General features: G+C 38.4%; 4 protein-coding genes across 4 annotated transcripts; 1 reads left to right on the forward strand and 3 right to left on the reverse strand.

Moving 5' to 3' along the window:
* Positions 1–394: 394 nt before the first annotated feature.
* LOC121630857 (zona pellucida sperm-binding protein 4-like) lies at positions 395–3496 on the reverse strand. The gene is made up of 12 exons (XM_041971372.1): positions 3218–3496; positions 3018–3142; positions 2621–2732; positions 2270–2404; positions 1992–2164; positions 1796–1875; positions 1564–1697; positions 1305–1488; positions 1089–1233; positions 940–1009; positions 720–844; positions 395–624 (listed from the first exon to the last, which is right to left on the reverse strand). The coding sequence occupies exons 1-11, from the start codon at positions 3417–3419 to the stop codon at positions 750–752; spliced, it is 1455 nt and encodes a 484-aa protein (XP_041827306.1). The 5' UTR covers positions 3420–3496; the 3' UTR covers positions 395–624; positions 720–749.
* An 835-nt stretch (positions 3497–4331) lies between these two features.
* Positions 4332–8310, forward strand: wbp2nl (WBP2 N-terminal like). Its single transcript, XM_041972390.1, has 8 exons — positions 4332–4481; positions 4969–5077; positions 5218–5356; positions 5486–5578; positions 5747–5944; positions 6363–6473; positions 6978–7054; positions 7144–8310. The coding sequence occupies exons 1-8, from the start codon at positions 4423–4425 to the stop codon at positions 7198–7200; spliced, it is 843 nt and encodes a 280-aa protein (XP_041828324.1). The 5' UTR covers positions 4332–4422; the 3' UTR covers positions 7201–8310.
* A 351-nt stretch (positions 8311–8661) lies between these two features.
* LOC121631468 (heme-binding protein 1-like) lies at positions 8662–15270 on the reverse strand. The gene is made up of 4 exons (XM_041972404.1): positions 14959–15270; positions 12039–12177; positions 10604–10784; positions 8662–9533 (listed from the first exon to the last, which is right to left on the reverse strand). Exons 1-4 carry the CDS (start codon positions 15034–15036, stop codon positions 9356–9358), a joined length of 576 nt encoding a protein of 191 aa, XP_041828338.1. The 5' UTR covers positions 15037–15270; the 3' UTR covers positions 8662–9355.
* A 3039-nt stretch (positions 15271–18309) lies between these two features.
* fmc1 (formation of mitochondrial complex V assembly factor 1 homolog) lies at positions 18310–21335 on the reverse strand. The gene is made up of 2 exons (XM_041995926.1): positions 21135–21335; positions 18310–19362 (listed from the first exon to the last, which is right to left on the reverse strand). The coding sequence occupies exons 1-2, from the start codon at positions 21261–21263 to the stop codon at positions 19159–19161; spliced, it is 333 nt and encodes a 110-aa protein (XP_041851860.1). The 5' UTR covers positions 21264–21335; the 3' UTR covers positions 18310–19158.
* Between the last annotated feature and the right edge of the window lie 3225 nt (positions 21336–24560).

Below are 24560 nucleotides of genomic sequence, written 5' to 3' on the forward strand. Positions count from 1 at the left end.
TTTTTTTTAGGATGTTGCTTCAGGTTTGTTGGCTTTTAAGCTAAATTTCTCAAGGTCTTGCCACTACATTTTAGTCAGGTTGAGGTCTGGACTTTTGGCCATTGCAACACCTTGGCTCTATTTGCTGCTGTGTTTGTGATTATTTCCTTGTCATGACTCAGTTTCAGCCTAGCTTTAGCTTGCAGACAGATGGCCTCACATTTGACTCCAGAATACTTTAACAGAGAAGGTTATGGTCAGCATATTGACTGCAAAGCCATTTTTCCCCCAGACATCTTTGATTTGTTCAGGTGCAGCTTTGCTGACCTAAGCTGCACTTCCATGTTAATATAAACAGACTTTCTTTTGGCCACCTTTCCACACACCATACGGGTCTGTTTTTATTTATAGTACGGTCATGAACTTTAATATTCAAGTCATAACATTTAGAGGCAGTACAAATGAATACAAAAAAAGGCACATTACAAGTGACTGATTTATTAAGTTTGCTCACTGTTAACTTGTACTTCACAAATTTACTGCCCTTTGGTACTCTAACACCTTCTGAAGCTTATCCATATGACCAATGGCAGGATTAACAGCAGGGCAACACCAGAGAGAACACATACACTATCACCTGAAACACTGGGAAGGATAGGAACAGTAGCATTACCACAAAAGAACTGCCATGGGTCATTTACATGAAGGTTGTAGCTTTGTGTCCTACAGGATTTACTTGCATTTTGTTTCTCATACTGACTGTCAACCAATTAAGTGTAATTCTGCAAGATTGGCCCTGAGGAGACCAGCTGCACCTGATGGGACTCGGGTATGGCTCGTCTTCTCCGTCTGTCATCCTCAGATGCTGTGGAACGAGAAGGGACAGATGAGAAGAAAAAAAAAAAAAAAATTAGATATAAATTACAGGGTCTTCTGTGCATCATACTATGAGTTACTCACAGATGATGGTGCAACGCTGTGCACAGTCAATATCATGTGTGCAGATCTCCACCCAACAGTAGAAGTACATCTAAGAGATAAAATGACATGTAGCCATGTTTGTACAAATACACCTGTAATATTGAAATATGTCTGCATTATAACCTTACTTCTTCTACACTTGGATGGCCCGTATCAGGGTCCAAGAAGGCAAAAGTCTTTACGTTAAACCTCCTAACTTGGGAGTGTGTAGCAGTTTTCCCTTGGCTGTCTACAGGTACAGAACTTCTCATATTATCCAGAGGGTTGGGGCATCTGTTCGGGAATATAGAAGAGGAGACATGCTGCTTGCATTCCTTTTTTTTTGGACTTTTATGTTGCCTCACCCATCATGGAGAAGTGTCCACACAGAGTTTTTAGATGCAGGATAGGCGAAGCAGTCTCGTACACGTATGGAAAGTGTAGGATCCAGGGATGGCTGCACGATGGAAATTTCCACATTCACAGCTTTACGTAGCGGTGAGGTGAGCGGAAGTTGGTCCTCAGGAATAAAGGAAGTAAAGGAGTCATCTAAAAAGGGAAAAAATAGTAATAGATCAGTTACAGGACTTCGTGATTACAGACTGTAAAAATAGGTTTTAGTACCTGTGGCTATTCTCATCTGCACCTCAATTGTTCCTTGTGCTATCACAGGTGGTGGATTGGTCATTGTATAAAAGGATCGCAAGTTTTGTGCACGCTGTAAATCTGATTCTTCATATTCACATTGGACCTGGAGACTAAAAAACCATATTTAATTTCATACCAACAGTATCATAGCATAAATATGTAACCACTCTGTGAAAGCTCCTGTTGGCAATAAATGTAAAAAACAAACCTAAATGGTGAACGTCTGTTTTTACTTTTCATGCGTATCTCCTCCACTTCCACCTCATAGATCACCAGATCTCCATCTTTCTAAAAGGCGGGCAAAGGATTCAGCCACAAAAGTCAGAGTTTATGCTGTATATGAGTTTAATTTGTTTTCCTAAAATGCAACCCTGGCCATTAAACACCAGATTTGATCATGTTACCTTCATCTTTGCACCACAGTCCATGACCCCTATCTTGAAGACTGCAGTGTGTGGGGTTGTGACTACAGGCAAACATTGAGGCTGATCCTTGATTACAAGGCTGCTGGGATCAATAGGTGGGTGTGTGTCTGTAGTCTTTACTGTGAACACAAAGTGTCCATCCAGAGAGCAGGCTGGACCAAATGACAAGACAGAAAAATGCAGCTTGTTGGGCAAGGAAGTTGGAAAGGATGTTTTACTATTTAATGACACCCATACAGTATGAATGCTAAGCCTACCATTGAGTTTGTAGTAGCAGCTTGAAACATGAGCATCGTAGCAGCATCCCAATTTGTTGCAGGCATCGCTAGAAATGCTTTGTTGGCCACAGTCTACTCGTAGAGATTTTTCGGCATGACAGTCTCCAGGAAATGCTGAAAAAAAATATTTTAGTAACTTGGCTCAATAGTGGTACTAAAGCCTTTTTGGCATAGTTAATTGCCAGTGATAACCCATGGCTATATTTGTGTGAAGAGAAATTATTCTGAACTGTTTACCAAAGACAAGTGCGCCTGATCTTTGAGTGAAAAAATACCCACTGATTTCAGAGACAAGAAACATAAATGTGCCAATGAGATGTTTTTACTCACATGGTGGGATCTTCCCACTGCCTCTCTTTATCAGGGGGCAGCTGATATTCACCCTGATCCACCGAGTGTCTCCTGTGAGCTGAACCAGCAGAGGGATGACCACTTTGCTGCCCTAAAAAGCAAAATCTCTTGTTAATGTGAACATGATGAAGTTGAAAGCACTACTTTTTCTTTATTTGCATGCACCTTATAAACACTGTTATGCAGACTGGTTTAAAACCACACACACACACACACACACACACACACACACACACACACACACACACACACACACCAACAACAAAAAACTAACTTCATGATTGCAGACTGCCTTGTTCCAATGACACATTTATCTTATTTCTCAGATGCATTTTACAGTTTATTTTCTTCTTGTGTGAAATTAACACATCCTTACTTCAACACGAGCATAGCAGCTGTCATATCTGCTGAAAAACAACAAGCTCAAGTTCTTCTCTCTTCTCATTCTAACACCACAGGACCGCTCATTAATAGACGCAGGAACTGCTGCACCTGAGAGGTCTAGGACACAAAACACACACTGCTGTGGGAGGCTAAGGGACTAGAAATAACTTCCAGCAACAGAGACAATCTTACCTTTAACATGGACGTTGTTTTTGACCAGATGGTCGAACACAGCGCTTATCCCACGGGCAGAGCAGGTGACAGTTGGTACGGCGAGATGTGTCCTATGCTCAGGTATTTTCTTCCTCTGGATGGAGGAAGCAGAGCCACAGCGGTGCATCACGAAAATAAACAATAAGGAAATCAAACTCATTTTTACAGTATGGTAAGCCATCGTGTTATAGTTTTGAAAATTTGGGATTTTTGACCCTAAAATGACGAGTCCTTTCTATGAACCAAGAAACAGGTCACGTGCCTCATTTTAATTAGCGTTAATAGGTTTGAAGCTTGCTGCTTCTTCAGGCGCGCGACCTCACATTCGCGCTTGTAGTAGTTCATGTTGTGAAAATGTTAAACTGGCTCAATGGTATCCACCTGTACCTGAAGCTCATTTTAAATGTTGGAAAGAATAAGTTGGAAATTAATTAAAGGGTCAACGTTTAAATAATAAATATCCTAAGGGAGTCATAAATGAATCCATTGCGTAATTCAAAAGCCTTGCCGTCTCTTTTCCTCCGTTAATGTTGCTCGTATCCAACCAGCAACACAAGTATTATAGAAACCTATATTAATTCAAGGCATATATGCATATATATATATATATATATATATATATATATATATATATATATATATATATATATATATATATATAGAGAGAGAGAGAGAGAGAGAGAGAGAGAGAGAGAGAGAGAGAGAGAGAGAGAGAGAGAGAGAGGGGCACTTAGAGGGTAAGACGCTTACATTTGTTTATTTAATTTTTTTCCCCGGAAATGTTGTCTTAATTGCTTTAACAGTCTGCACCTGCGAAAATGCAGATTAGAGACACTTACGGAATCATTACAGTCTAGTTGCTGTAGTATATTTGTTTGCATTCCCTTAGGGGATGCAAAAAACTAATTCCTTCATAAAAGTTTTGAAAGATCCATCTCCAATAGTTATTCAATAGCATGTCGCTGATAGTAAGCACATAACACTTACATTTCTTTGTTTTCTTGCTAGATTTAGTGATATATATTATATGAGAGAGAGAGAGAGAGAGAGAGAGAGAGAGAGAGAGAGAGAGAGTCAGTAGATCACGGGTTGTCGTGACGTAACTCTTACGTTGTTTCTGGACATCTCCGGCTGACAGACTTTAGCATTAACAGGCATCAGGGAGTTCCAGACATCTCCCGAACATGGCTTTAAATCGAAATCATTCGCAGAACGGCGGAGTTTTGATAAATAATGGCGAAAGGTAAGCATTATATCGCTTTTGTGAGGCTAATTTAATCACACACCCAGCTTTTCCGTTTTTCCGTTTGGCTTGTTTACTTACAGTGCGTAGTCAACCGCTAGCTGGCCTGGAAAACATTAGCATAGCTTACTCATCACTTTCGTTGTTGACATTTTTGTAATATACGTTTAACTTGTATTTTAGGATAATTTAATCTTCAAAATTCAGTATAAATTCTGTTTTTATTGATGTCATCTTACTTTTCACTTACATTTAGTCCTGGTTTTGTTAGAGTAGCTAAGTTGTTTCGTTAGCCGACTGTGAAAACAGGAAGTGATGGCTACTTTCTGTTGATGTTGACATCATGTTGACACATATTCATACCATGCAAAGTGGATTAACTACACATAGCGTAACACGGTATTTATGTTTTTTAAATATTCTGTACCACATTAATGTAATCAGAGCTGTAATAGAGTTATGTATTTTCACCTGCTTCTTTTCTCAGTGTCCTAAGGGAATGCAAGAATGTGGAGCTGTCATTTAGCGATGTCACTTGCAAGACAGATCTTCTGAAGGGGACCAAGAAGGGCAACATTTACCTTACACCATACAGGGTACAGACTAAATTATATTAAATACATTTGTCATGCTTGTAATTCTGTCATCTGAAATGGAAAAGTTAGCATCTCTTCCGCTCATAATCCCTTTTTTAACTGCTTTATTTTCAATGTCTTCCCTCATTTACTGGCTTTAGTTGGTGTTTGTATCCAGCAATAACAAGGATTCCCTGGGTTCAGCCATGTTCCCCTATTATTTGATGAAAGGCTGCAGCATTGAGCAGCCAGTCTTTGCAGCCAATTACATAAAAGGCACAGTGTCTGCTGAGCCAGGTGGTAGGTGGCCTTCTGTTCATGTTGCTTAGCTGAATTTGTATTGAAATTTGGATCATTATCTTTCTAAATTTCAATAATACTATATTTAACATTACCACAGTAATTATTTTCTTTCTTTAATTTTATCAGGTGGGTGGGAGGGCCAGGCACATTTCAAGATGTCATTTACCAGCGGAGGAGCCATCGAGGTGGGGCAGCACCTCTTCAAACTGGCCACAAATGGTTTGTATGCCAGTGTTCTTAAAAATTGTATTCCACATTTGACATCAGTAGATATTAACTACCTCTTTGGGGGCAAAAAATTAAGTGCATAAATCCTTCATTATAATTTACTGTACTTAAGACATTCCTGACTAAACTTCTCTAAGAATATATTTCCCTGTGTTCCAGCCTCTCGTGCTGCTCCAGTTCAGAACGGTGCGCCCTCCTATGGTTACCCTTCACCTGGCGTGATGAATGGCTTTGGTCCACCTCCACCTGCCCATAATGGCTACCCTTACCCACCCCCTCCACAGCAGAATGGATACTACCAGGGCCCTCCTCCGGTTGCTGGCAGTATGGGCTACCCTTATCCAACAGCCGCTGCAGGTACATATTTAAAACATTAACTGCATGTCAGATTCCACCCAGGGACCATGGAAAAATAAATGTAGTTCTTCAGACTGGTCAAACAGCAACTGGAACTCACTAAAAGAGACTTGTAGTCTCATGGCCCAGTGTTTAAATGTAGATTAGTTTCTTTTTTTGTGTGTGGGTCTTTCACATTCCAGAAATGTAATGCAGGTATGTACACTCAATTTTATAATAGAAATGCTATATCTCTCCATTTCTTTATTATTATTATTATTATTATTATTATTATTATTATTAGTAGTAGTAGTAGTAGTAGTAGTAGTAGTAGTAGTAGTATTATGTATTTATGTGCCTAATTGTTCACACATTTAATCTATCACAGTCTTAAAATCACATCACCATTTATTCTTCCTGTCCCCATCTTGTATTCCAGGAATGTACCCAGCTGCTTTTGACTACATGGCTCCACCTCCCCCTTACCCGGGGCCACCCCAAAATTGGGTTCCACCCTCTCAGAACTGGACTGCACCGCCACCTCCTCCAGGTCTGTTTGCCGTTGTCTTCTTGATTCCTCTCACTCTCTGTATGTCTGCATCACTGCACCTGTCAGATGGGATCCATCTTTTTCAAAATGAATCACTTGGAAGCATGCTGCCCCCCCCCCCCAAAAAAAAAAGTAATATCCCAGAAATCAATAAACAGTGGAATAAATTTACAATTTAGAAGCAATCCTCCAATAGTCTTAGATTTCTGTGAAAAACACACTGCAGAGTAGATTGTTCTAGTTTGGCATGTCTCTATTTTGAGTTGAACATTTCTCTCTCTTACTCCTCAGGGAGTGCAAGTTGTTGTATTTTTCTTTTTTTTTTTTCTTTTTACCCGAGGATTCCTGGAACTGTCACTTCAGCTTCATATGACTAACACTGTGCTCCTTGCCTCAGCTCTCTTCACAATATTGTGAGCTGCGGCATCTGTGCCTAAATATGTTCTACACTCATTACTGTCTGTTTTAATCTTCTGTCTTTGTCATGTCTCATTTTATGCACAGGTAACTCAAAGGCGGCTGAAGCAGCAGGCAGTGCGTATTATAATCCAAGCAATCCACACAATGTCTACATGCCCATGGTGAGTTTACTTTTCTTTCTTCTTTGTTTCTTGTGAAACAAGTTCTTCTGAAAACACTTAGAATGTTTGTAATTTGCATCCTCTTCCAGGAGCGGCCTCCACCATATGCACCTTATCCAAACTCTCCTGACAAGAAGAATAACTGAGACTCAGGCATCATCACTTCACTAACACTCCTCATTTTCTCTGTTTTCTAAAGAAAGGAGTAATATTGATGGATACTTAGTCAGTTTGTAGAATTGTGAAAAGAAAAGGCAAATAACAGAGGACTCAGATATGTTAATGAGATCTGACCATACAATCAGTGATATTTTGGGGACTGGAACATCTTATAACAATTGTACCTTTTTAAATCCTGTTTTCATCTTGCTTACTTTTCTGAATCTATTCATTATTAAATAATAGTCTTATAAGTGGGATGAAGTTCATTCTGACTAATCTTTAACACTTAGGAGAAATGTAAAGGAGACAGTGTGGAGAATGTATGTTTTCCTTTTATTTTTAAAGACAAATTTATTACCATTTTGAAGCAATTTATCGATTGCACTTCTTGTACTTACTAACAATTGATATTCCTCCTATTTTCCCTCCTAGTATAACTACAAATTTGATGTCTTTGTGACTTTATATTGAGTTTTTGTTCATATACAGAACAAGTTTGAAAACTGTTTAGTTATACAAGGAAGATAATAACTGTAAACAAGTCTTCTTCATCCATCACAAGTGTGATCCCATACTCGGTTCCATTATAACTTAACAGTGTGTGTTCATTTAATTTTTCCATATATTATGTTTGGTTATAAAAAAACAGAGGCACAGTATTTAAAGATAGAGTTTGGAAACATTTCTTATGGAACAAGTTTATGTTATACTACGCTAACGTCTTGCATAACAAGGTTACAGGTGAGGTGAGCTGAAACCAGAACTCTACTTGTTCAGTAGTTACACCAGTGGGGGGTTACAGGGCCACATTGATTTATGTGGGGGCCGTCAATGTATTGCCTGCTGCTGAAACCATTTATTCCAGATTAAAGAGTGGTGAGGAGCCAGCGGGCCATGTAATAGCTTCCCCCTTAATGTGCACCAGTTAGCACCTGTTTGATGGACTATAGTCAGATATAGTGAATAGAAAAGGGGGGCGGTTAGTTTTCCAGATTTAAACAAATGTCTGTATATTAATATCTCTTTTGCAGTTCTTTCTTTTTGCAGAATTCTGTCTTTGAGTTGAAATCTAATAAAGAGTAATTTATCAAAGAGCAATTTTCATTGTTAATTGATCATAGCCCTATCTTCCTGCTTAATGTTAAACATATATCTTACTTAGCATTGCTTAATTATTTAATCTTTTTAAAAGTTTTCTGCAGCACAATTTAATGAAAATCAGATAAGGATTAGATAGGAAAAAGGAGTTAAAGTAGCTTAATTCAAGGTTATCAAAACAGCAGCTCTATTTTACAAACAAAGAAATAAGAAAAAGAAATAATCACACTGACTGAATACATATTTATTGTGTCAAACTTTAACATTTTATTCACTCACAGAAAAACCCACTTTACAGAAGTATCATAAAACATTTTCTAGAGTTTAAACGATTAATAAAGATGGCATTGTGATACACTAAAACAAAAAATATTCACTCCTTTCACAGGTTTTCTAAACCAACAATTAATCACAAAGTTTATAACAACACCAGGATGTAGCTATGTTCCACTCACAGCTGCCCACACACTGATTCATAAAGCCTAATTCTACTTTATGGCTCAATTCCTGTTAATGTCTGGTTCCCTACTTAGGAAAAGGAGGATTATTTTTTGACAATCAGATCTCTATTGTTAATTTTTTCTTACATTTCTTTGTGGTTGTAAACTAGGTTAAAGATGTGCAAAGTTTTCGTCGGTGAGATCGAAGCTCTACTGGGACTCAGTATCTTTAATGACAAACTTATCTCTAACATAAATGATTTTACAACTAACTTTAGATAAATATAAGATTTTTCAAACTTTCATGTCAGTAGTAAAATTTCAGAAGCGTACCAGTTTAATTGAAATTTATGTATTTCCCTCCCGTCAACTGCTGTTTAATTGAGCAATCATTGCAAATGTAAATTCTGAACAGGAAACGGCATCTGCAATAAAAACTACTATAAAAACTATTAAACCGGTTGGTTACTCAGTTTATCTCAAATTTGAAATTTTCTGCTTCTGTCACACCCGATTTCAGTTTTTCCAACAACTATAAGTGATAACCAGGTAATTATGGTTTAATAAAGAAATGATTGTGCCATGTGTAAGTGAAGGGCTCCTACGGCTCTTCCTGTAGAAACCACACCTCATTTCTGCGTCCGTAAGGCTTGAGCGGTGGGTCGTAACTACAACAGAAGTACTGCTTGCGCTGAAATGGAGCCGTCTCACCCAGAGTGCGCGTCAGACGCAAGGCCTCTGCTCGGTACTCGCTTTCCCCTGCGAAGCCACCAAACTGACTATAAAAAAATCAAAGACAAGGGAATTTATTAAGTTCCAGATCAATATCCATGATGATCAACGTCAGGGACAAGTGTGTGACTCTTTTTTTTTTTTTAAGCATATGTAGGTTTTAGATGTCTCTCTGCTAAAACACATTTGATTTAATGGGTCATCGTACCGAGCTTGACCACAAGTTGTTGGATCCATTTGATATGTATCGCATGTGCTGCAGCAGGGAAACATCTAAAACCCGCAGGACAGTGGCTCTTATGGACAGGAGTTTGACATCCCTAACTGTCGAAATCGTTGTCTTTCTAAAGCTAGAAGTAACCACATTTGAACAAGAAGGTGGATCTGGAGAGTGATCATTGAAAGCTGTGTTCTAAAACATTTTTAAGTAGAATATTTATGACATGATGGAATAATATTAAAAAAACTCAGCACAACAATCAGAAGAAACAAAGTCCAGCTAATGATACAGTAAAGACTTGCAGGAAAAGTCTGCTGATTAAATATTTTCTGAAAGAAGCTGATGGTTTTTGAATTGAGAGTCTGATAGGGGAAAAAATATTAATGACGTTGGATGAGTAAAGCAATTTCTCTACAGTTTGTGGTTCACCTATCCTGACTTTTAACTTCCTGAATTCTTTCATCAATAATGACAAACGCTCATGGCTATGACACAGCAAAAGAGCTCCAAACCATGATGCTACCACCACTGTGTTTCATATGTGTAATTTAAAAAAAAAAATCATAAATCTTTTTTATGTTAGATGCAATGGAGCCTGGTCCCTTCTCCAAACAGAAGATTTTTAATTCATCCTCCTGAGACCCTGCATGCACATGCGAGGACATTACTATTTTTTTTTTTTTTTAACCTTCCTTCACCAAATTAGCCAACACGAGTCGCCCATTTTAATGGGCGCTTTCAGACTATTACATACCCTGTTCTTGGGTATTAATAGTCATAGGTTCGTTCCTCTGGGGATATATATATATATATATATATATATATATATATATATATATATATATAAATGCACTGTACAGAAAACAGTGGCTTTAACAAACTCTTGATGATGCTTACAGAGCATAGACGGTCATGCCAGGCCGATCTTCAATCCTGATGGCACTGTCTGTGGGAGTTGGAGGGCTTATCTGATAGGTGTTGGGAATACGGATGGCTACTGCCAAACGTCGGGAGAGAACGCCATCATTTCGTGGATACACTGTGATGATGATAGGAAAGGCTATACCCATGGCTTCACCTTAAAATATGAAGAATGAGAAAGCAGATTTAGAAAAAAGGGGGAAACCAGAAGAGACAGCATATAAACCTGATCTCCCTAAAGCAAAATTACGCACATCTAAAGGTCAGGATTCATGCAGCTTCTTGTTAAGTACATATTAACATATGCAAGTGGTTTTGTTAAGTACATATTAACATATGCAAGAACAAATTCTTTTAGATGTTATCCAGAGAAAACAAAGCAGGACTGTGTCTTTGAACTAAATGATAATCAACGATGGAGCTTAAAGGTGCAGCATATAACAAAATTAAAGGTCAATGAGAAAAAAAAAAATACATCATTAAAAACTGTGTTTCTAATGGTATCTAATAACTTAACTAAAATAAATGTGTTTTTTTTTTTTTTTTTTTTTTTTTTTTTTAGAATGAGCCATTTATATCTACTTGGCATGGATTCACACACATGGCAGCTGCCATATTTGTACCGATATTTTTACAAACAGCTCTGTCTGATCTCTTAAACTGCAGAAGTGGCTTTGTTTGATAGGTGCTAGAGCAGGGGTGCCCAGCTCCGGTCCTCAAGGGCCACGATCTTGCAGGTTTTTGATGTGTCCCTGCTCCAAAGCCACCTGACTCAAATATCTGAGTCATTGTGCAAAACTTAATAGGCTGTTGGATCTATTTCATTTGAGTCAGGTGTGTTGAAGCAGGAAACATTGAAAACCTGAAGGACAGCGGCCCTTGAGGACCGACTTTGGGCACCCCTGTGCTAGAGCATCGTCAGGGTTAAGCAAAATCTTAAAAGGCAAATAGAGGAAGACAGTACACATGTACATAATGTTAAAGTAGTCACCTGTAGTGCATTCATCGCTGCACCTGAGGCCACTGGTATCCACTCACAGATGAAAACATGTTATGACTGGAAGAATTTTGGCCACCATCTATTCACAACTGTGCTTAGCATTTGAAGTAATTTTTTTTTTTTTTTATTTCTATGCCCATCTTCCCTGTTGTCTTTTTTTTTTACACACAGTACCTTTAAATTTGGGTTATATTTGTCATCTTAAACTACAATCTCAAAGAATGCTGAGGTCTGAACATCCCTCAAAAATATCTTCTCTATTACTTTAAATGAACCAGTTTGGAAAATAAGTTTGGGTTTTAAATTAGACACATATTGTGAACCTACAACATCGATTTATTCTGTTTTAAGGCCTCCTCTGATGGACTGTTGTTGATACAAAATGAGTGTTAGTTTTCAGGGATGGGTTACCTTGTTCGTTGCTCCCACCGATATACATGAGCAGCTTCCTCACTAGCTCCCCGGTCACCTGGTCATAGGTTCGTCCCTCAGAGGAGATGGTAGCGTACTTGGCTGGATCATACCGACGCACCTCAAAGCTAACTCCATCCTAAGGAGAAGAGGAAAAAATAAGAGATGGCTTAAATATTAACCATTGCTGTACTCCCTGCCGCTTTCACAAGCTTCCACAAACACACAAATACAGTTTGATTCTTTGTTAGTTTGGGAGTAAAGAAAGAGGTCATATTCAGATATGATTCACCTCTGACACACAGAAGAAGATGAGCCGCCGAAGTAGCTGGGTTTACATTAGGAGGATGGTTTTTGTTTGTGTGTGTGGATAAAAACCAAAGTGGGCAGATGCAGATGAACCAGATTCACACTGATATAATTAAATTTCTTCTGCTGCTCTGCAGGGCTCAGTCAGCTTACAGAGAAATAATGGGCCAGAGATGTCTTGTCTTACATAAGAGCACAAAAGCTAAAAGAACAGATACACCATTCTCCCCTTCCCACAGATGCACAGCTAATACAACAGCTCTCCATTAACCATGATTAAGTGGGGTTAATGTAGAGCACAGCCAATCAACTATGATGCTGAGCAGCAACTTTAATTGGTTTAGAAGGAATCTGGTCACAGTGATGCAGATTTAAAATCAAGTTTTCCATTAGCATGCTGCTTGTTCATTGGAATTTAATTGCACGTTTCGTGAATGGAAAAAAAAACAAACAAAAAAACTAAAATACTAGCTTTTGTTGCTTATCTTGCATATGATGTGTTTTTTTTCCACCATGACAACAGCAGCACAAAAGAAAACAACAGAATGATGCTCAAGGCTCAGTTTCTATTGCTTATTCTCATTCCTGAGTGGGCTTCCTAAGATTATTTTCTTTTCCCTGAAGGAACATTCAAATCTAAAAATATCATGCAAAATAATTACATCTTCATCTTGTAAATTAAAAACCCAACTCTCAAATCTCAGGGTGTTTAAACATCTTGCAGTTGCTACAGTATGTCTTTATTAGCAAAACCATTTCACCAACATCCTAATTAAACCCCACTCCAGGGTTAGCTCCATGCATAGGACCTTGTCCTTATAATAAAAACCTGCAGTCACAGTCAATTTTGAACACATGCTAGATTAAACTATATTATCATGTATCTTTGTTTTGTGACAGGTACACAGGCTCTTGCCTTGCAATTAAGGGTGTTGCAGTGTAGGCCTTTTCACTGGGACTAACGTTTAAGTTGTGTATGGGTGACAAGAAAACAGAGTCTGACTTCATTTATATAGTGCAATTAATTTGTCAAGTATATGTGGTTGTGTGCAGTGTAATTATCCTAAGCCTGAACAAAGCACATAGAAAACATAACAATATGATGGGTCAAACGCATTGTCTCCTCATTTTAAAACAATATTCTTTGCTCATTAGCAAACTTATAACAGAATTTCACCCATTTTTCACTGCTGTGTTACTGTGAATGTGCGCATAGTTGTGCACGGGTCTGTGTGTGCATCCTGCCAGGCAGCTCCACTGTATTCTGTGTCAGTTTTAATTAAGAGTGTTAGGTGTCAGAGGCAGGCAGGTGCTCCACATATCATGTACCAAGCTCTGATTTCAATATGTGTTTTCCAAGCATCAGTCAAAATCAGGGATTTGATGAACCTCTGGTGTGGATTTGACAAGATTCTTTGCTTAGAGAAGACACCATGCGTCATGGATACAGTCAATTTTACAATCAGCCAGCAAATAAGGAACATCTTTGTTGGCAGCTGAGCAGTAGTTGCATCGTTTCTAGTTCTATTGTGAGTATGTTTACATGTAGTTTGTCTTTTCACTGCCTATCATTCAGGCTGGAAGTCCTCTTTGTTTCCTGTAAAAAGATATCTTTTGTTTAAGAGATACACACACAATGGTGCTGGCAATCCACCGGTCAAACACAGCAACACATGGCTATGCGCACTTTTGCAATGGTACATTGTGCATCCACAGAGAATGAAGGCTAAACCTTGAGCACTGTTTCAATTAACAACACACATCAATAAAATAACTGGAATCCTTACATAGTGTCCATGCAGTAAACACAAAACGAATTCACACACATAATTTATACAGGCTTCATATACATAAGGGGTAACTAGAGGGATGACCTGGAAAGGGCATGTCCCACCACCTCTGTGACATTAGTTTACTGTTACAGTCCTCATCAGTGATGGTCGTTGTATCAGAGTACACGTCTGATCAGCATCCTCTTGAAGACAGGGTCAGATAAAATGTCCTTGTCCTTTCACACACACACAAACACACACACACACACAAACACACATATGTATTACCTATATCCACACACACAAGACTCGTAGCCACAGACCCATAAAGATAATTAAAATATTGATAATAATAATAATAATAATAACCTAAACAACAACTCTTAATAATTTAAGTTGTCTATTTTTATTATTTAATTTATTCTATTATTTATTTTAAACTGAGTTATGTGATTTATTTATTTGTTTATTTTTTACTTGTTTCCATCATAATTCATTCTGCCCTGTTGATTCTCAGAGGACCTCGGGCTGATGTGCCCTTTGCTCCACTCTGTGGGTCAGCACGCATCCTTACAGGTCACAAGCAATTAACGGTCAGGCTCTCTGGCAAGGTTACAGGGGCTGTGATCACAGCAGATAACTTATTGTAATTTCAGAAAGAAAATCGAGTTAGAATCAGGTATCTGGTTAAATATTCAGTGCTTGCACCTTGTTAAGACAGCAGAATATCTGTGCGTAATCAGTCGCACAAACGCAGAAAAGGCAGTGAAAGAAGCGCACAGGGCAGAGATGGCGATGTGGAGATGAAAGCTTTCTGCCAAAGTGGCATAAATGCTCACCTTTGATTCGCTGCTGAGCATTTTATATTCCGTCTCCTCGTTATTTCCAAAGAGCGAATTTTTGAGCATGCCAAACATCGCTTCGGCTGGGGTCACCTCTCCTCTTTTCCGCTCTTTAACTGCGTAGTTTATCCTCCCTTTTCTTCCTTCTGTTTATTCCTGCCAACTTGCTCTATCTGTAGGCACTTTGAGTTTGTTTTCCTACTAAAACTCGATGTCCGAGGTCTCCTCCTGAGAAGAGCGCACACTTTTCTGTGAGGATGGACTCTCCTCAACAGATGTCTTTTTTCTCTTCAGGAAGAAGTCGGGGATGCTGACTGACCCCTTTACTAAACCAATGAGTAACCAAATCAGCATCCACGCGTGGAGTGTCTCCGCCCTCCTTTTTTTTCATGAGCTCTTTCTACAGGCTAGATGCTCCCTTATTATCCTTAGACGAGGACACAGGTTCTCAAAAAACATTTAGTGTCCCTAAATCAGAACATATATGGTTTTGTTTTGTTATTTTTTCCAAGACAGCTTCCTAATTAACAACTATGCATATAGTTTATTAACCATACTCATCCTAAATAAGTAGAAAGTGTAAAAAAATAAAAAAGTCAAACATCATAGGGTTTTAAGAGGTTAGATCACCTTTTCTTATACTGTTTATGTTCACATAAAATGAGGCATCGAGCTAACAGCAGATGGCTCTTTTACTTATTGTCCTCAGAGTAGCTAGTTCATGTACCACCATTGATCAAAATACTCATTTGCTTGCTTAACTTTTGTTTATGGAAGAAGTCAACTTTTCCAATTCTCACCAGTAAAAGCGCAGTTCAGTGCTACTCTGCTTTTGTTGGGACTTCTTTCTAATTCTGTTTGTCATGACTGTCTGCTCCAGGATGGTAGAACGTAGAGACACACAGTTACATACTACATCTGTGTAATATCAATTTTGACACTAACTGTTGGTTTGTCAGTAAGCATTGAGATTTATTTCCTCTGTTATGTACGTAATTTGGGGTTCGCACATGAGTGCACGTCATACTGTGTCAGTGTGAGTTGGTTTGCTTTAGGGTTAGGCTATTTTAACACACACTGAAGGCAGCATTAGTCACTACTAGAGAGTAAGTTGAAACAGGAAGGGTAAAATTAAGGGATAAAACAGTGAAGTAGATGGCACAGGCCAGAAAAGATGTATGAGTGAGCTGGGATGGATATGAAGATGGACATGAAGTGCACATTAAATTAATGAGACATTATGGTGATGTGCAACTTCATGGCATGCAAATAAAGTCATTTCAGTGCATTTGAATTTTAATGTCTGCAAATTGTTGCAAAATAATTTTACAAAGCAGCAACTGGATCTTCTTGTATACCTGTGAGATACTTTGTCTCCGACTTGCCTCCAAAAACAAGCCTGAAGAGATCTGATGCTATTAATACCACTGTGTGTTTTCCTTCTGTTATGTAACAGGTTGGACGGGATAAATATTGCTTTAAGACAAGTTACTAATTGTCACATGTTAGAAATATCCTGCAAATTAGCATATCAGCTGCATTAACTGCCACACAGACCTTTTTAGGGTTCAGTGCTCTTTTTTTCGGGGGGAAAGTTTCAACTGTATAATTATCCACAAGTAAAGCAGCTCATATTTGGAGCTTTTTGAAATTTATAAATACAAAAGAGCTCCATTGCTTACTTAAATTTTTTTTTTTAGCATTTGGAAATATTCAATATATATATATATATTGAGAATCCTTTATGAAAAAAAGGAGAATAATCCCACAATTCCTTGTAGCCACAATGTTCAAACCAATGTTTGATCAAATTAATTCATTTTTGTTCTAAGTGGGATTCATGTGGATAAATATGAGGACAGAATGGTAACAGCAGCCTGTGACAACAAATATATTTAACTTTAGATTAGGAAGCTTAAAGGATTCATTATTGACTATTCCACAATTACTTTTCATATCTCATTTGACTGCAGGATACTTTGATATCCAGAGGAGTTTATAACTGAAGATGTCAAGTTCCTGCAGCTAACACAGGCCCAAATCATCAGCCTTCAGGTATTTGTGCTGATAAACATGCTGCTGTACATAATGATCAAACATCTCCACTTTGGCCTCATCTGTCCAAAGGACATTGCTCCAGAAATGTTCTAGTTTGTTCAGATGTAACTTTGAAACCCTAAGCTTTGCTGCTATGTCATTTTTAGAGCAGAGTCTGACTCAAAACAAGTCTAACTTGTTCAATCTTTTTCTGTTTGTACTTTTAACATGCTGAGGCTTGTAAAGTCTGAGATGAAGCCTTTAGGTTTCTCAGCTTCTCTGAGCATTGCACTGTCTGATATTGGGGTGAACTCCACTCCTGCGAAAACTGGCTGCTGTCTTAAATGTTTCCACTTGTGAATAATCTTTCTCTGTAGGATGATGGACTCCAACCTGTCTGGAAATGTCCTCAACTTTTTCCAGACTGATGAACAGCAACGGTTTCTGTAGTAAGACCATTGCAAATGTCTTACCTACTTTGCATTGTGAAAAAACGCTTGATCCTCCAGACCAAAAAACTGCCAAAACATCTGCTTTTAATAGACATTCTCATGCTAATTAGCATGATTACATAGATAATTTGATTTGCAGGTACCAGCTGTTATTACCCTGTAAGTTTATGTGGAAGCAGTAAGAGATGTCCTAAATTTTTTCAACAAAGCTTCTACATTTTGACTTGTTAAGCAGTCTTTATGTAATATATCAAAATGTTCATCTAAAGTTGTATTTCCCTGACATGTAAGAAGTAGGGGATCTGTTTTTAATAAAACCTGGAAATTTTAATTTTGATATTTTGTCATTGTGTACTTTTGTTCATCATGAATGAACGTAACATGTCAAATGTTGTTCATCTGAAGATATGCTGAGGACAAGATGATTTTTTCCACCCTGATACTTAAAATCTCCTAAAAGAAAGAGGGTGTGCTATTTATTTTTACATAACTCTAACATAACTGGCAATAGGTTAACAACTTGACTGGTTATGAAAAAAAATCCCACTGAGGCATAGAAATAAATACGAGAATACCAACTCAAGAATGATATTTGGAGTGGAAATTAATGCAGGATCAGAAACCAACATTGTTCATTGATACATCATAAAAGAGAGGTTAAGCCTCTGCCATTGAAAAAGAAAGAATCATTAGCAACATCTATTTTTCAGATGACTTTCTAATTATCAGCAAAACAGTAACCACATTTTTCATATATCACAGCTGCGTGAAGCTGTAGTGAAGAAGTCCATGTGCTGAACAGTAGGCAAAAAAAAAAAAGAAATGATGTCACAATAAGACCCTTTCCCAACGTTTTTAAAAAAAAAAACGTTTAACTTAAAAAAAACCTACTGCAAAATATACTAAGCTGTTTGTGTGGCTTTCCTAATTAAATACCTCTTAAATAATTATTTGCTTAAAATAGAAAAGCTAGTTAAATGGGCTGCTTTGCAAATGTTCTTGCATAAGACTGAAAACAGTTGTGACAATCATCAAGCCCATGGCTTCTCATTCCTGCTGACCAACATCTAATTTTAAAACATGCTTCACATTTACTTTCACCTGTCAGCACACAGATGTACACCAGGGCTATTCAGCTCAGTACCTTGAGAGGTACTGTCCTGCAGGTTTTAGATGCTTCCCCGCTCAAACACACCTGATTCAAATTAAATTGATCCAACAACTGGACAGTGCAGGACAGTGGCCCCTTGAGGGACCGAGTTAAATAGCCATGATGTTCACCAACAGATAAATTAAATTTCTAGTATACTTAATACATGAAACAGGTGTTTACTGATGTTATGTGTAAATGCATTCCTTAAAATACTGTGATTTATACTTCAATCATAAATGAAAATGTAATAACAGATATTTTTATTTTTAAGCACTAAAGACAAATAAAAGCTGCAGACAGCAGTAAATCACCAACAATCATAGTGTATGTTTTTATTTAATATTTACACATCCTTCACTTCAACAAGAACAGATAAAAAAAAAAAGTCAACTTCAAGTTCCCACAGTCCATAGTGACACAATCACCAGGTTGCCAGACTCCTGCCAAATAGTTATGTTTTCAGAGTTTCAAAAACATTACATTAACTGCATGAGGCTGGACGAATAAGCCACACACACATGTAATTTCTGGAGTTTCTGCTGGACCTTCACGTCCTCACTTCTCCCAGCCTTTTCCTCCCGGCTGTGTAGGCAATCGAAGCCCTACAAGGCTAGCAACCTCTTCTGGGCTACGCTCCCCCTTGCCATGGTACAGGTTGTGCAAGGCCAGGTGGTTCCTGGTGGAAGCCAGCAAACACAGGTATGTTTGTGAAGCATGGTGTGCCTCCTGCTGGGCACGGCAGTACCTTTCTCCTGTTACCTGTTAGAACAGGGGACACAGAACATGTCACAAACATGTGGTAAACTGCTATCAACAAAACAAACAAAAAATAAAACAGCCATCATAAAGAGAAAATATGAACTGAATATGTAAGTTAGACACTCTCATGGCTAGTATAAAGCTGGGATTGTTTTCTTTAACAACCATAACAGCTATATGTACAGCGGGCACTTAGTTAAGTCCATACAAAGCATCAAATGTTCATCACAATGACTTGGGAGTTCTTCAAAGCTGGAATAAATACAAAATGACAAGCAAGAGTTCCTTCCAGCTGTTTTGCTTCAATGACCACATATATTCAACAACTCTGGTGAGCCATGCTCTTCCAAGCATTAATAATGCAAGCTCTATATGCTCTAGATGAGCTCTAAACACAACGATGTGCACTTCGGGCGGCTGTAGCTCAGGAGGCAGCTGAGCCTTCGTCCACCAATGGAAAGTTGGTGGGTCGATTCCAGGCTTCACCTGACTCCAAGCTGGAGTGTCCTTGGGCAAGATGTGTGTGATAGGAGAAAGCACTTAGTATATAACAACAGAAGTGCTGTATGAGTGTGTGTGTGAATGTGACATATTGTGTAAATGTGCTTTGAGTGGTCAACATGCGACTAGAAAAGTGCTATATAAGTACAGTCCATTCACCACTTAGATGGACATGCAGACAGATTGTTTAATGCCACAAGTTTAATGGAGAATCTAGATAATGCTGCTGTGGGTGCAAACCTCCTATCTCCAAAACTGTCATTTTTCAAAAAATGAAAAAAGAAGAAGAAGAAAAAAAAAACCTGTATGGTTTTGTAATAACTGGACATAATGTCATCAAACTTTGAATTGTGTTTTACATCATATATCTTTGGTTAAATATTTGTAAAACAACAGACATAAAGGGTGACCAATAGTAGTGATTTATGAAGGAAAACAAAAATCACGTATTTTGGACATAGGAGGTTTTTGATCGACAGCAACGATAAGCCAAGTTGAGGACTGTCCATCGCTGTCTGAAACATTGCTTTTAGTTATTTGATTAAAAACAAACAAACTAACTAACTAACAAAAACCCTACTTGATTTATGGATTTGCAAACAGCCAATGAATAAATAAATAATAAAGAATAATAGTAAAAACCGTTTATAACACTTAATTAAAATGTAAAACAATTCAAATACGTACATAAAAGCCATAAAAATATCAAGGTAAAGGGTATCTACTTTTTGCAGCGGATAAATATAGATAAAACGTCCTTTGAGCTTCAACAATTTTTAATACATATTATTTTAAAAAGTTGTTGTAAATCGTCATTGTGAGAAATTATGCTAATTTCTTTAGTTCGAATCCACAAAACAGAAGCAAGGACGGCAATTTATTAAATTGCTTTACATCTGATCAACACTACTACGCAACAGACTGCACTGCGGTTAAGCGCACTAATATGAATTGAACAGTAAAATATGCAGGGGGCTAATATGAAGGTCCTCTTATGCTAGTCACCTTGCTTCAAATCGGAGCAGTTAAAAAGTAGAAAAGTTGACATAAACCGCTTTTCATTCTCAGAGTGGGCATTCATTCTATAATCACTTTGTAAACGTATTGAAATATTTTGCAAAGGTAACCAAGAAAGCACTTCCAGTGTAATAGTATTCTTCAGGAGTCACGAGGATAGCCTACGCTAGCTAACGACAGTGTCCCATGCAATTTGCAATGGTGGTTAGCCCCTTAGCTAACATTTTACTTTACTTATTTAGAGGGAAACCCACCTTATTCTTACGAAACTGATCCATAACATAGCCGTAAGCCAATGACTCTTTGTAACTTGGTCCATGTAGGGCCCGTAATTCTTTTAATATTCCTCTACAGACTCTTAGAGGTGATGACAGCGTAGCCATCTCTGCAAGGTAAATCGATTGTGCAGCACAATGAAGCCAGGCATTCCCAATCCAACACGGCCCAGTCGATCTGTATCTTCACCACATGGGGGCGCCATTTTACGCAAACTCAAATCACCTCACAGCTGCTCCCAGCTGCAACAGGTAACTTTCCAGGATATCTGTTTTTTTTTTCTTTTTCTTTTTTTTTTTTTAAATCATGGACAGACTAATGAATGGACCTTTTTGGTAAAGGCACAGTGGTTCAAAGTCAGGAAGACCATTAACCTTTCTGGAGACATATGTTTTCAAGGGAAATGAGAAACTATCAATGTCCAATATGACAAATTGTAAGCAAATTTATACCATAGAGATTTCACAAAACTGATAAAAAAAAATGACTGTGCAAAAATGAGCTACACATCAAGAAATGCTGATGCCGAACATCTGCACCTTGCTCAACTGAATGCTAAAAAAACAACAAAAAACAAAACAAAACAAACAAACAAACAAACAAACAAAAACAAACAAACAAAAACAAACAAACAAACAAACAAAAACAAACAAAAACAAAACAAAACAAAAACAAACAAACAACCAACCCCCTAGCATATCTGCACGGTTTATATCTGTACTGTCTTTATTTCAGCATTAGTCTTTGGTAGAACAAGTGAGCTACTTTCACACATTTGTGCCCAGGAGTTTGTTGTTCTCACTTATTATTTACTGATTTTTCCAGATGTCTAAAATTTAGCAAAAGGTCAAGAGAAGAACACTTAATGTGCAGCTGTAGTGGTTATTTGCTGTCTGTATTTCCTGGTTCATCCCAGTCCATCCAGAGAAAATAAAGATTCTATGGTTGCAATGCAATTCCATTTTCAGCTTTCTTGTGAGGTAATACATGTGTCAATTTCATCATTTGTCACCTCTATAACCCCAAAACTCAACAAAACATGCTAGAATATTTCCGTTCTTCAGCTTTTCTCAGGATTTCATAATTTTCTTTCCCCATCTCTCATTTTTTCTTTTTGCTATAGTAGACAAGACAAATCTACATGCATATAGTGTGAGAGCCCTGCATTTGAAACAAAAGCATTGACATGATATTAAACCAAATATGATAATTTGGTTTATGTAATGTCACATATCGAAAGAAAGACGAAGACTAAAACCTTCAACAGCAACATGTAAGGAGCCATCCTTGTGTGGAGATATATTTATTGCCATAGCAACAGCGAGTTATGCTTAGGGCAAAATGCAGAGGAGCATTTGTTTGTTTTCACAAGAAACAGACATGAATCAGAAGTCACATAATTCTGTCCAACATAATGGAAATGAAGGGACAAAAGAAATCAGAAATAATAAATATTTGTTCCAGAAAAACAAACCTCAGGATTTTAGATTGAATCAAACTGTGCGCTGGATTTTATTTGCAATTACAATCACGCTGACGGTGGGCGTGAGGCTGTGAAGGTGAGTCCGATGTGTTTAGATGCCTTTAAGTCAGATCATCATATGCATAGATGCTCCAATGACATCCAGTGATTCCTGTTATCAGAGCTTGTGAATTGATGATTGACTCTAGGGGGAGCCAGTCTCTTATTAGTTTAACACCAGTTTGGTTCCTCGACATTTGTTGGAAGCCCCCCCACTCCCCCACCTTCTCGGTATCGCTCTCTCTCTGTTGCTCTCTCTCTCACACTCTTTCAATGAATACTAATGCAGTGAGTGGGCCCACCTCCCATCCTCCCATCTTTTCGCAGGGATGGGCTGGAGAGGGGAGACAGAGCAATTCCAGCTCAGTATCTTTCCTCATGAGGTAGGCTGTGCTTGACTAGCAGCAGCCCCCCCCACCCCCCTCGCCCAAATGCCTTTTTTTTTCTTCCTCCCACTGAGCAATATTGGTAGTACTGTGCATTGCCACTGCAACAATGAATAACCTGTGTGAGTGGCATGTGATTTCTGACCAGAGTTAAGAGAAGGAGGAGAGGACATCTGTGCCTGCTTTTTTTTATCATCTGGATGGGAAGTCTTTTTTGGAAAGAGAGAGAGAGAAGAAAGCAGAAGGCAGCCGGGGAAGGGGAACAACTGGCAACAGCCAATCCCCCCTTCCACTTAGAGACTGGAGACAACGGAGGCCACTGGAGTATTTGCTTTTATCTTTCGTTTTTTATTCTTTTTTTTTCTCATTGCGCTGCTGGGAGGTGCTTTGCCTTTTCATTTGCTTGCTCTTTCGGTCCTCTGTCTTCTCATCTACTTCGCCATTTACCTGGTCAACAATTTCCTCTATTTATGAGCCAGACAAGGAGGGAAAGAGAAGCAGAGAGACAGAGAAAACGAGAAAGAGACAGAGGAAAGGGATTTTTCCCTCCTTTTCCTCTTTTTTCTCCCCTTTCATCCATTCTTTCTCCCCTCTCCATTGCTATTACTTCCAGCCCTTTCTATCCCTGTGCAGCCCACGCTCCCTCCTCCCTCCACCGCCTCCCTCCTCTTCCTCCTCCCCTACACTCCAGTCACTGTCCACTAGTAACTTTGGCTACTTTTTCTATTTTTTTTATTTTACTTCACCATTTTTCTTTTGTTTCTATAATTTAAACAGCTCCTATAGAGTCATTTTAATTGGCTTGCTTGTGTTTTCTATTTATGCCTTTTTCACTTTTGTACCTTTTCCTATTTTCCCCTCCTTCTCTTTTTTCCTCCCACCATCCTATACATCTTTTTTGGCCGATTCTTTATTCTAATCATAGGTAGGTCTATTTAGTGTTTAGTGTCTTCTGTCTCAAAGTCTTTGTTCCTTTTCTTTGTATGCAAGGTGTCCTGTATTTGTTGCACACCTTGACGTGCAAACATACACATACAGACACACAGACACACAGACACACATACACACACACACACACACAGACACGTTCAGTCGGCCTCGCTCAGGTATGAGCGTGGGTCTACTCCTGTCCAGCTCTCAGCTGATTCTTGCCTCATGCCATGTCCTCCTTACGTCACTCTCCCTCTTCCATCTGTGTTATTGGACTTGATTTTTCTTTTTGTTAACCAAGACCACAGTGACTCATCAAGCAAGCACCTTCTCCAGTCATCACTGTGGAACCTCATTATGGCTGCCTTGTTTTTTTTTTTTTTTTATGTTGTTGCACAAAAGTCTGTTATTCCATTAAAAGACCTTCATCACACGGCTTTCTCGTCACATGTCTACATGTTTGTTCTGTTGTTTGTTAATGTGCACACTGAAAGACACCCAAACTCCACATAGAAAGCTGAGGTGTGTTCCAAGTTTCCTGTTTGGCTTCATGTTTTCGGTCAGGT

The sequence above is a fragment of the Melanotaenia boesemani genome, chromosome 2 (genome assembly GCF_017639745.1).
Source record: "Melanotaenia boesemani isolate fMelBoe1 chromosome 2, fMelBoe1.pri, whole genome shotgun sequence".
Classification (NCBI taxonomy): Eukaryota; Metazoa; Chordata; class Actinopteri; order Atheriniformes; family Melanotaeniidae; genus Melanotaenia; species Melanotaenia boesemani.

Excerpts from the sequence above, each read along its gene's own strand:
- LOC121630857 (XM_041971372.1), bottom strand. The coding sequence starts at position 3,419 with ATGGCTTACCATACTGTAAAAATGAGTTTGATTTCCTTATTGTTTATT. Across the intron at positions 3,143-3,217 it reads AAACAACGTCCATGTTAAAG|ACCTCTCAGGTGCAGCAGTT; the intron begins GTAAGATTGTCT and ends TTTGTGTCCTAG. Across the intron at positions 2,165-2,269 it reads CTGCTACTACAAACTCAATG|CCTGCTCTCTGGATGGACAC; the intron begins GTAGGCTTAGCA and ends CATTTGGTCCAG.
- wbp2nl (XM_041972390.1), top strand. The coding sequence starts at position 4,423 with ATGGCTTTAAATCGAAATCATTCGCAGAACGGCGGAGTTTTGATAAAT. Across the intron at positions 4,482-4,968 it reads TTGATAAATAATGGCGAAAG|TGTCCTAAGGGAATGCAAGA; the intron begins GTAAGCATTATA and ends TTCTTTTCTCAG. Across the intron at positions 5,357-5,485 it reads AGTGTCTGCTGAGCCAGGTG|GTGGGTGGGAGGGCCAGGCA; the intron begins GTAGGTGGCCTT and ends TAATTTTATCAG.
- LOC121631468 (XM_041972404.1), bottom strand. The coding sequence starts at position 15,036 with ATGTTTGGCATGCTCAAAAATTCGCTCTTTGGAAATAACGAGGAGACG. Across the intron at positions 12,178-14,958 it reads TGCTCAGCAGCGAATCAAAG|GATGGAGTTAGCTTTGAGGT; the intron begins GTGAGCATTTAT and ends TCTTCTCCTTAG. Across the intron at positions 9,534-10,603 it reads GGCATGACCGTCTATGCTCT|TCAGTTTGGTGGCTTCGCAG; the intron begins GTAAGCATCATC and ends ATTTTTTTATAG.
- fmc1 (XM_041995926.1), bottom strand. The coding sequence starts at position 21,263 with ATGGCTACGCTGTCATCACCTCTAAGAGTCTGTAGAGGAATATTAAAA. Across the intron at positions 19,363-21,134 it reads ATCAGTTTCGTAAGAATAAG|GTAACAGGAGAAAGGTACTG; the intron begins GTGGGTTTCCCT and ends CTGTTCTAACAG.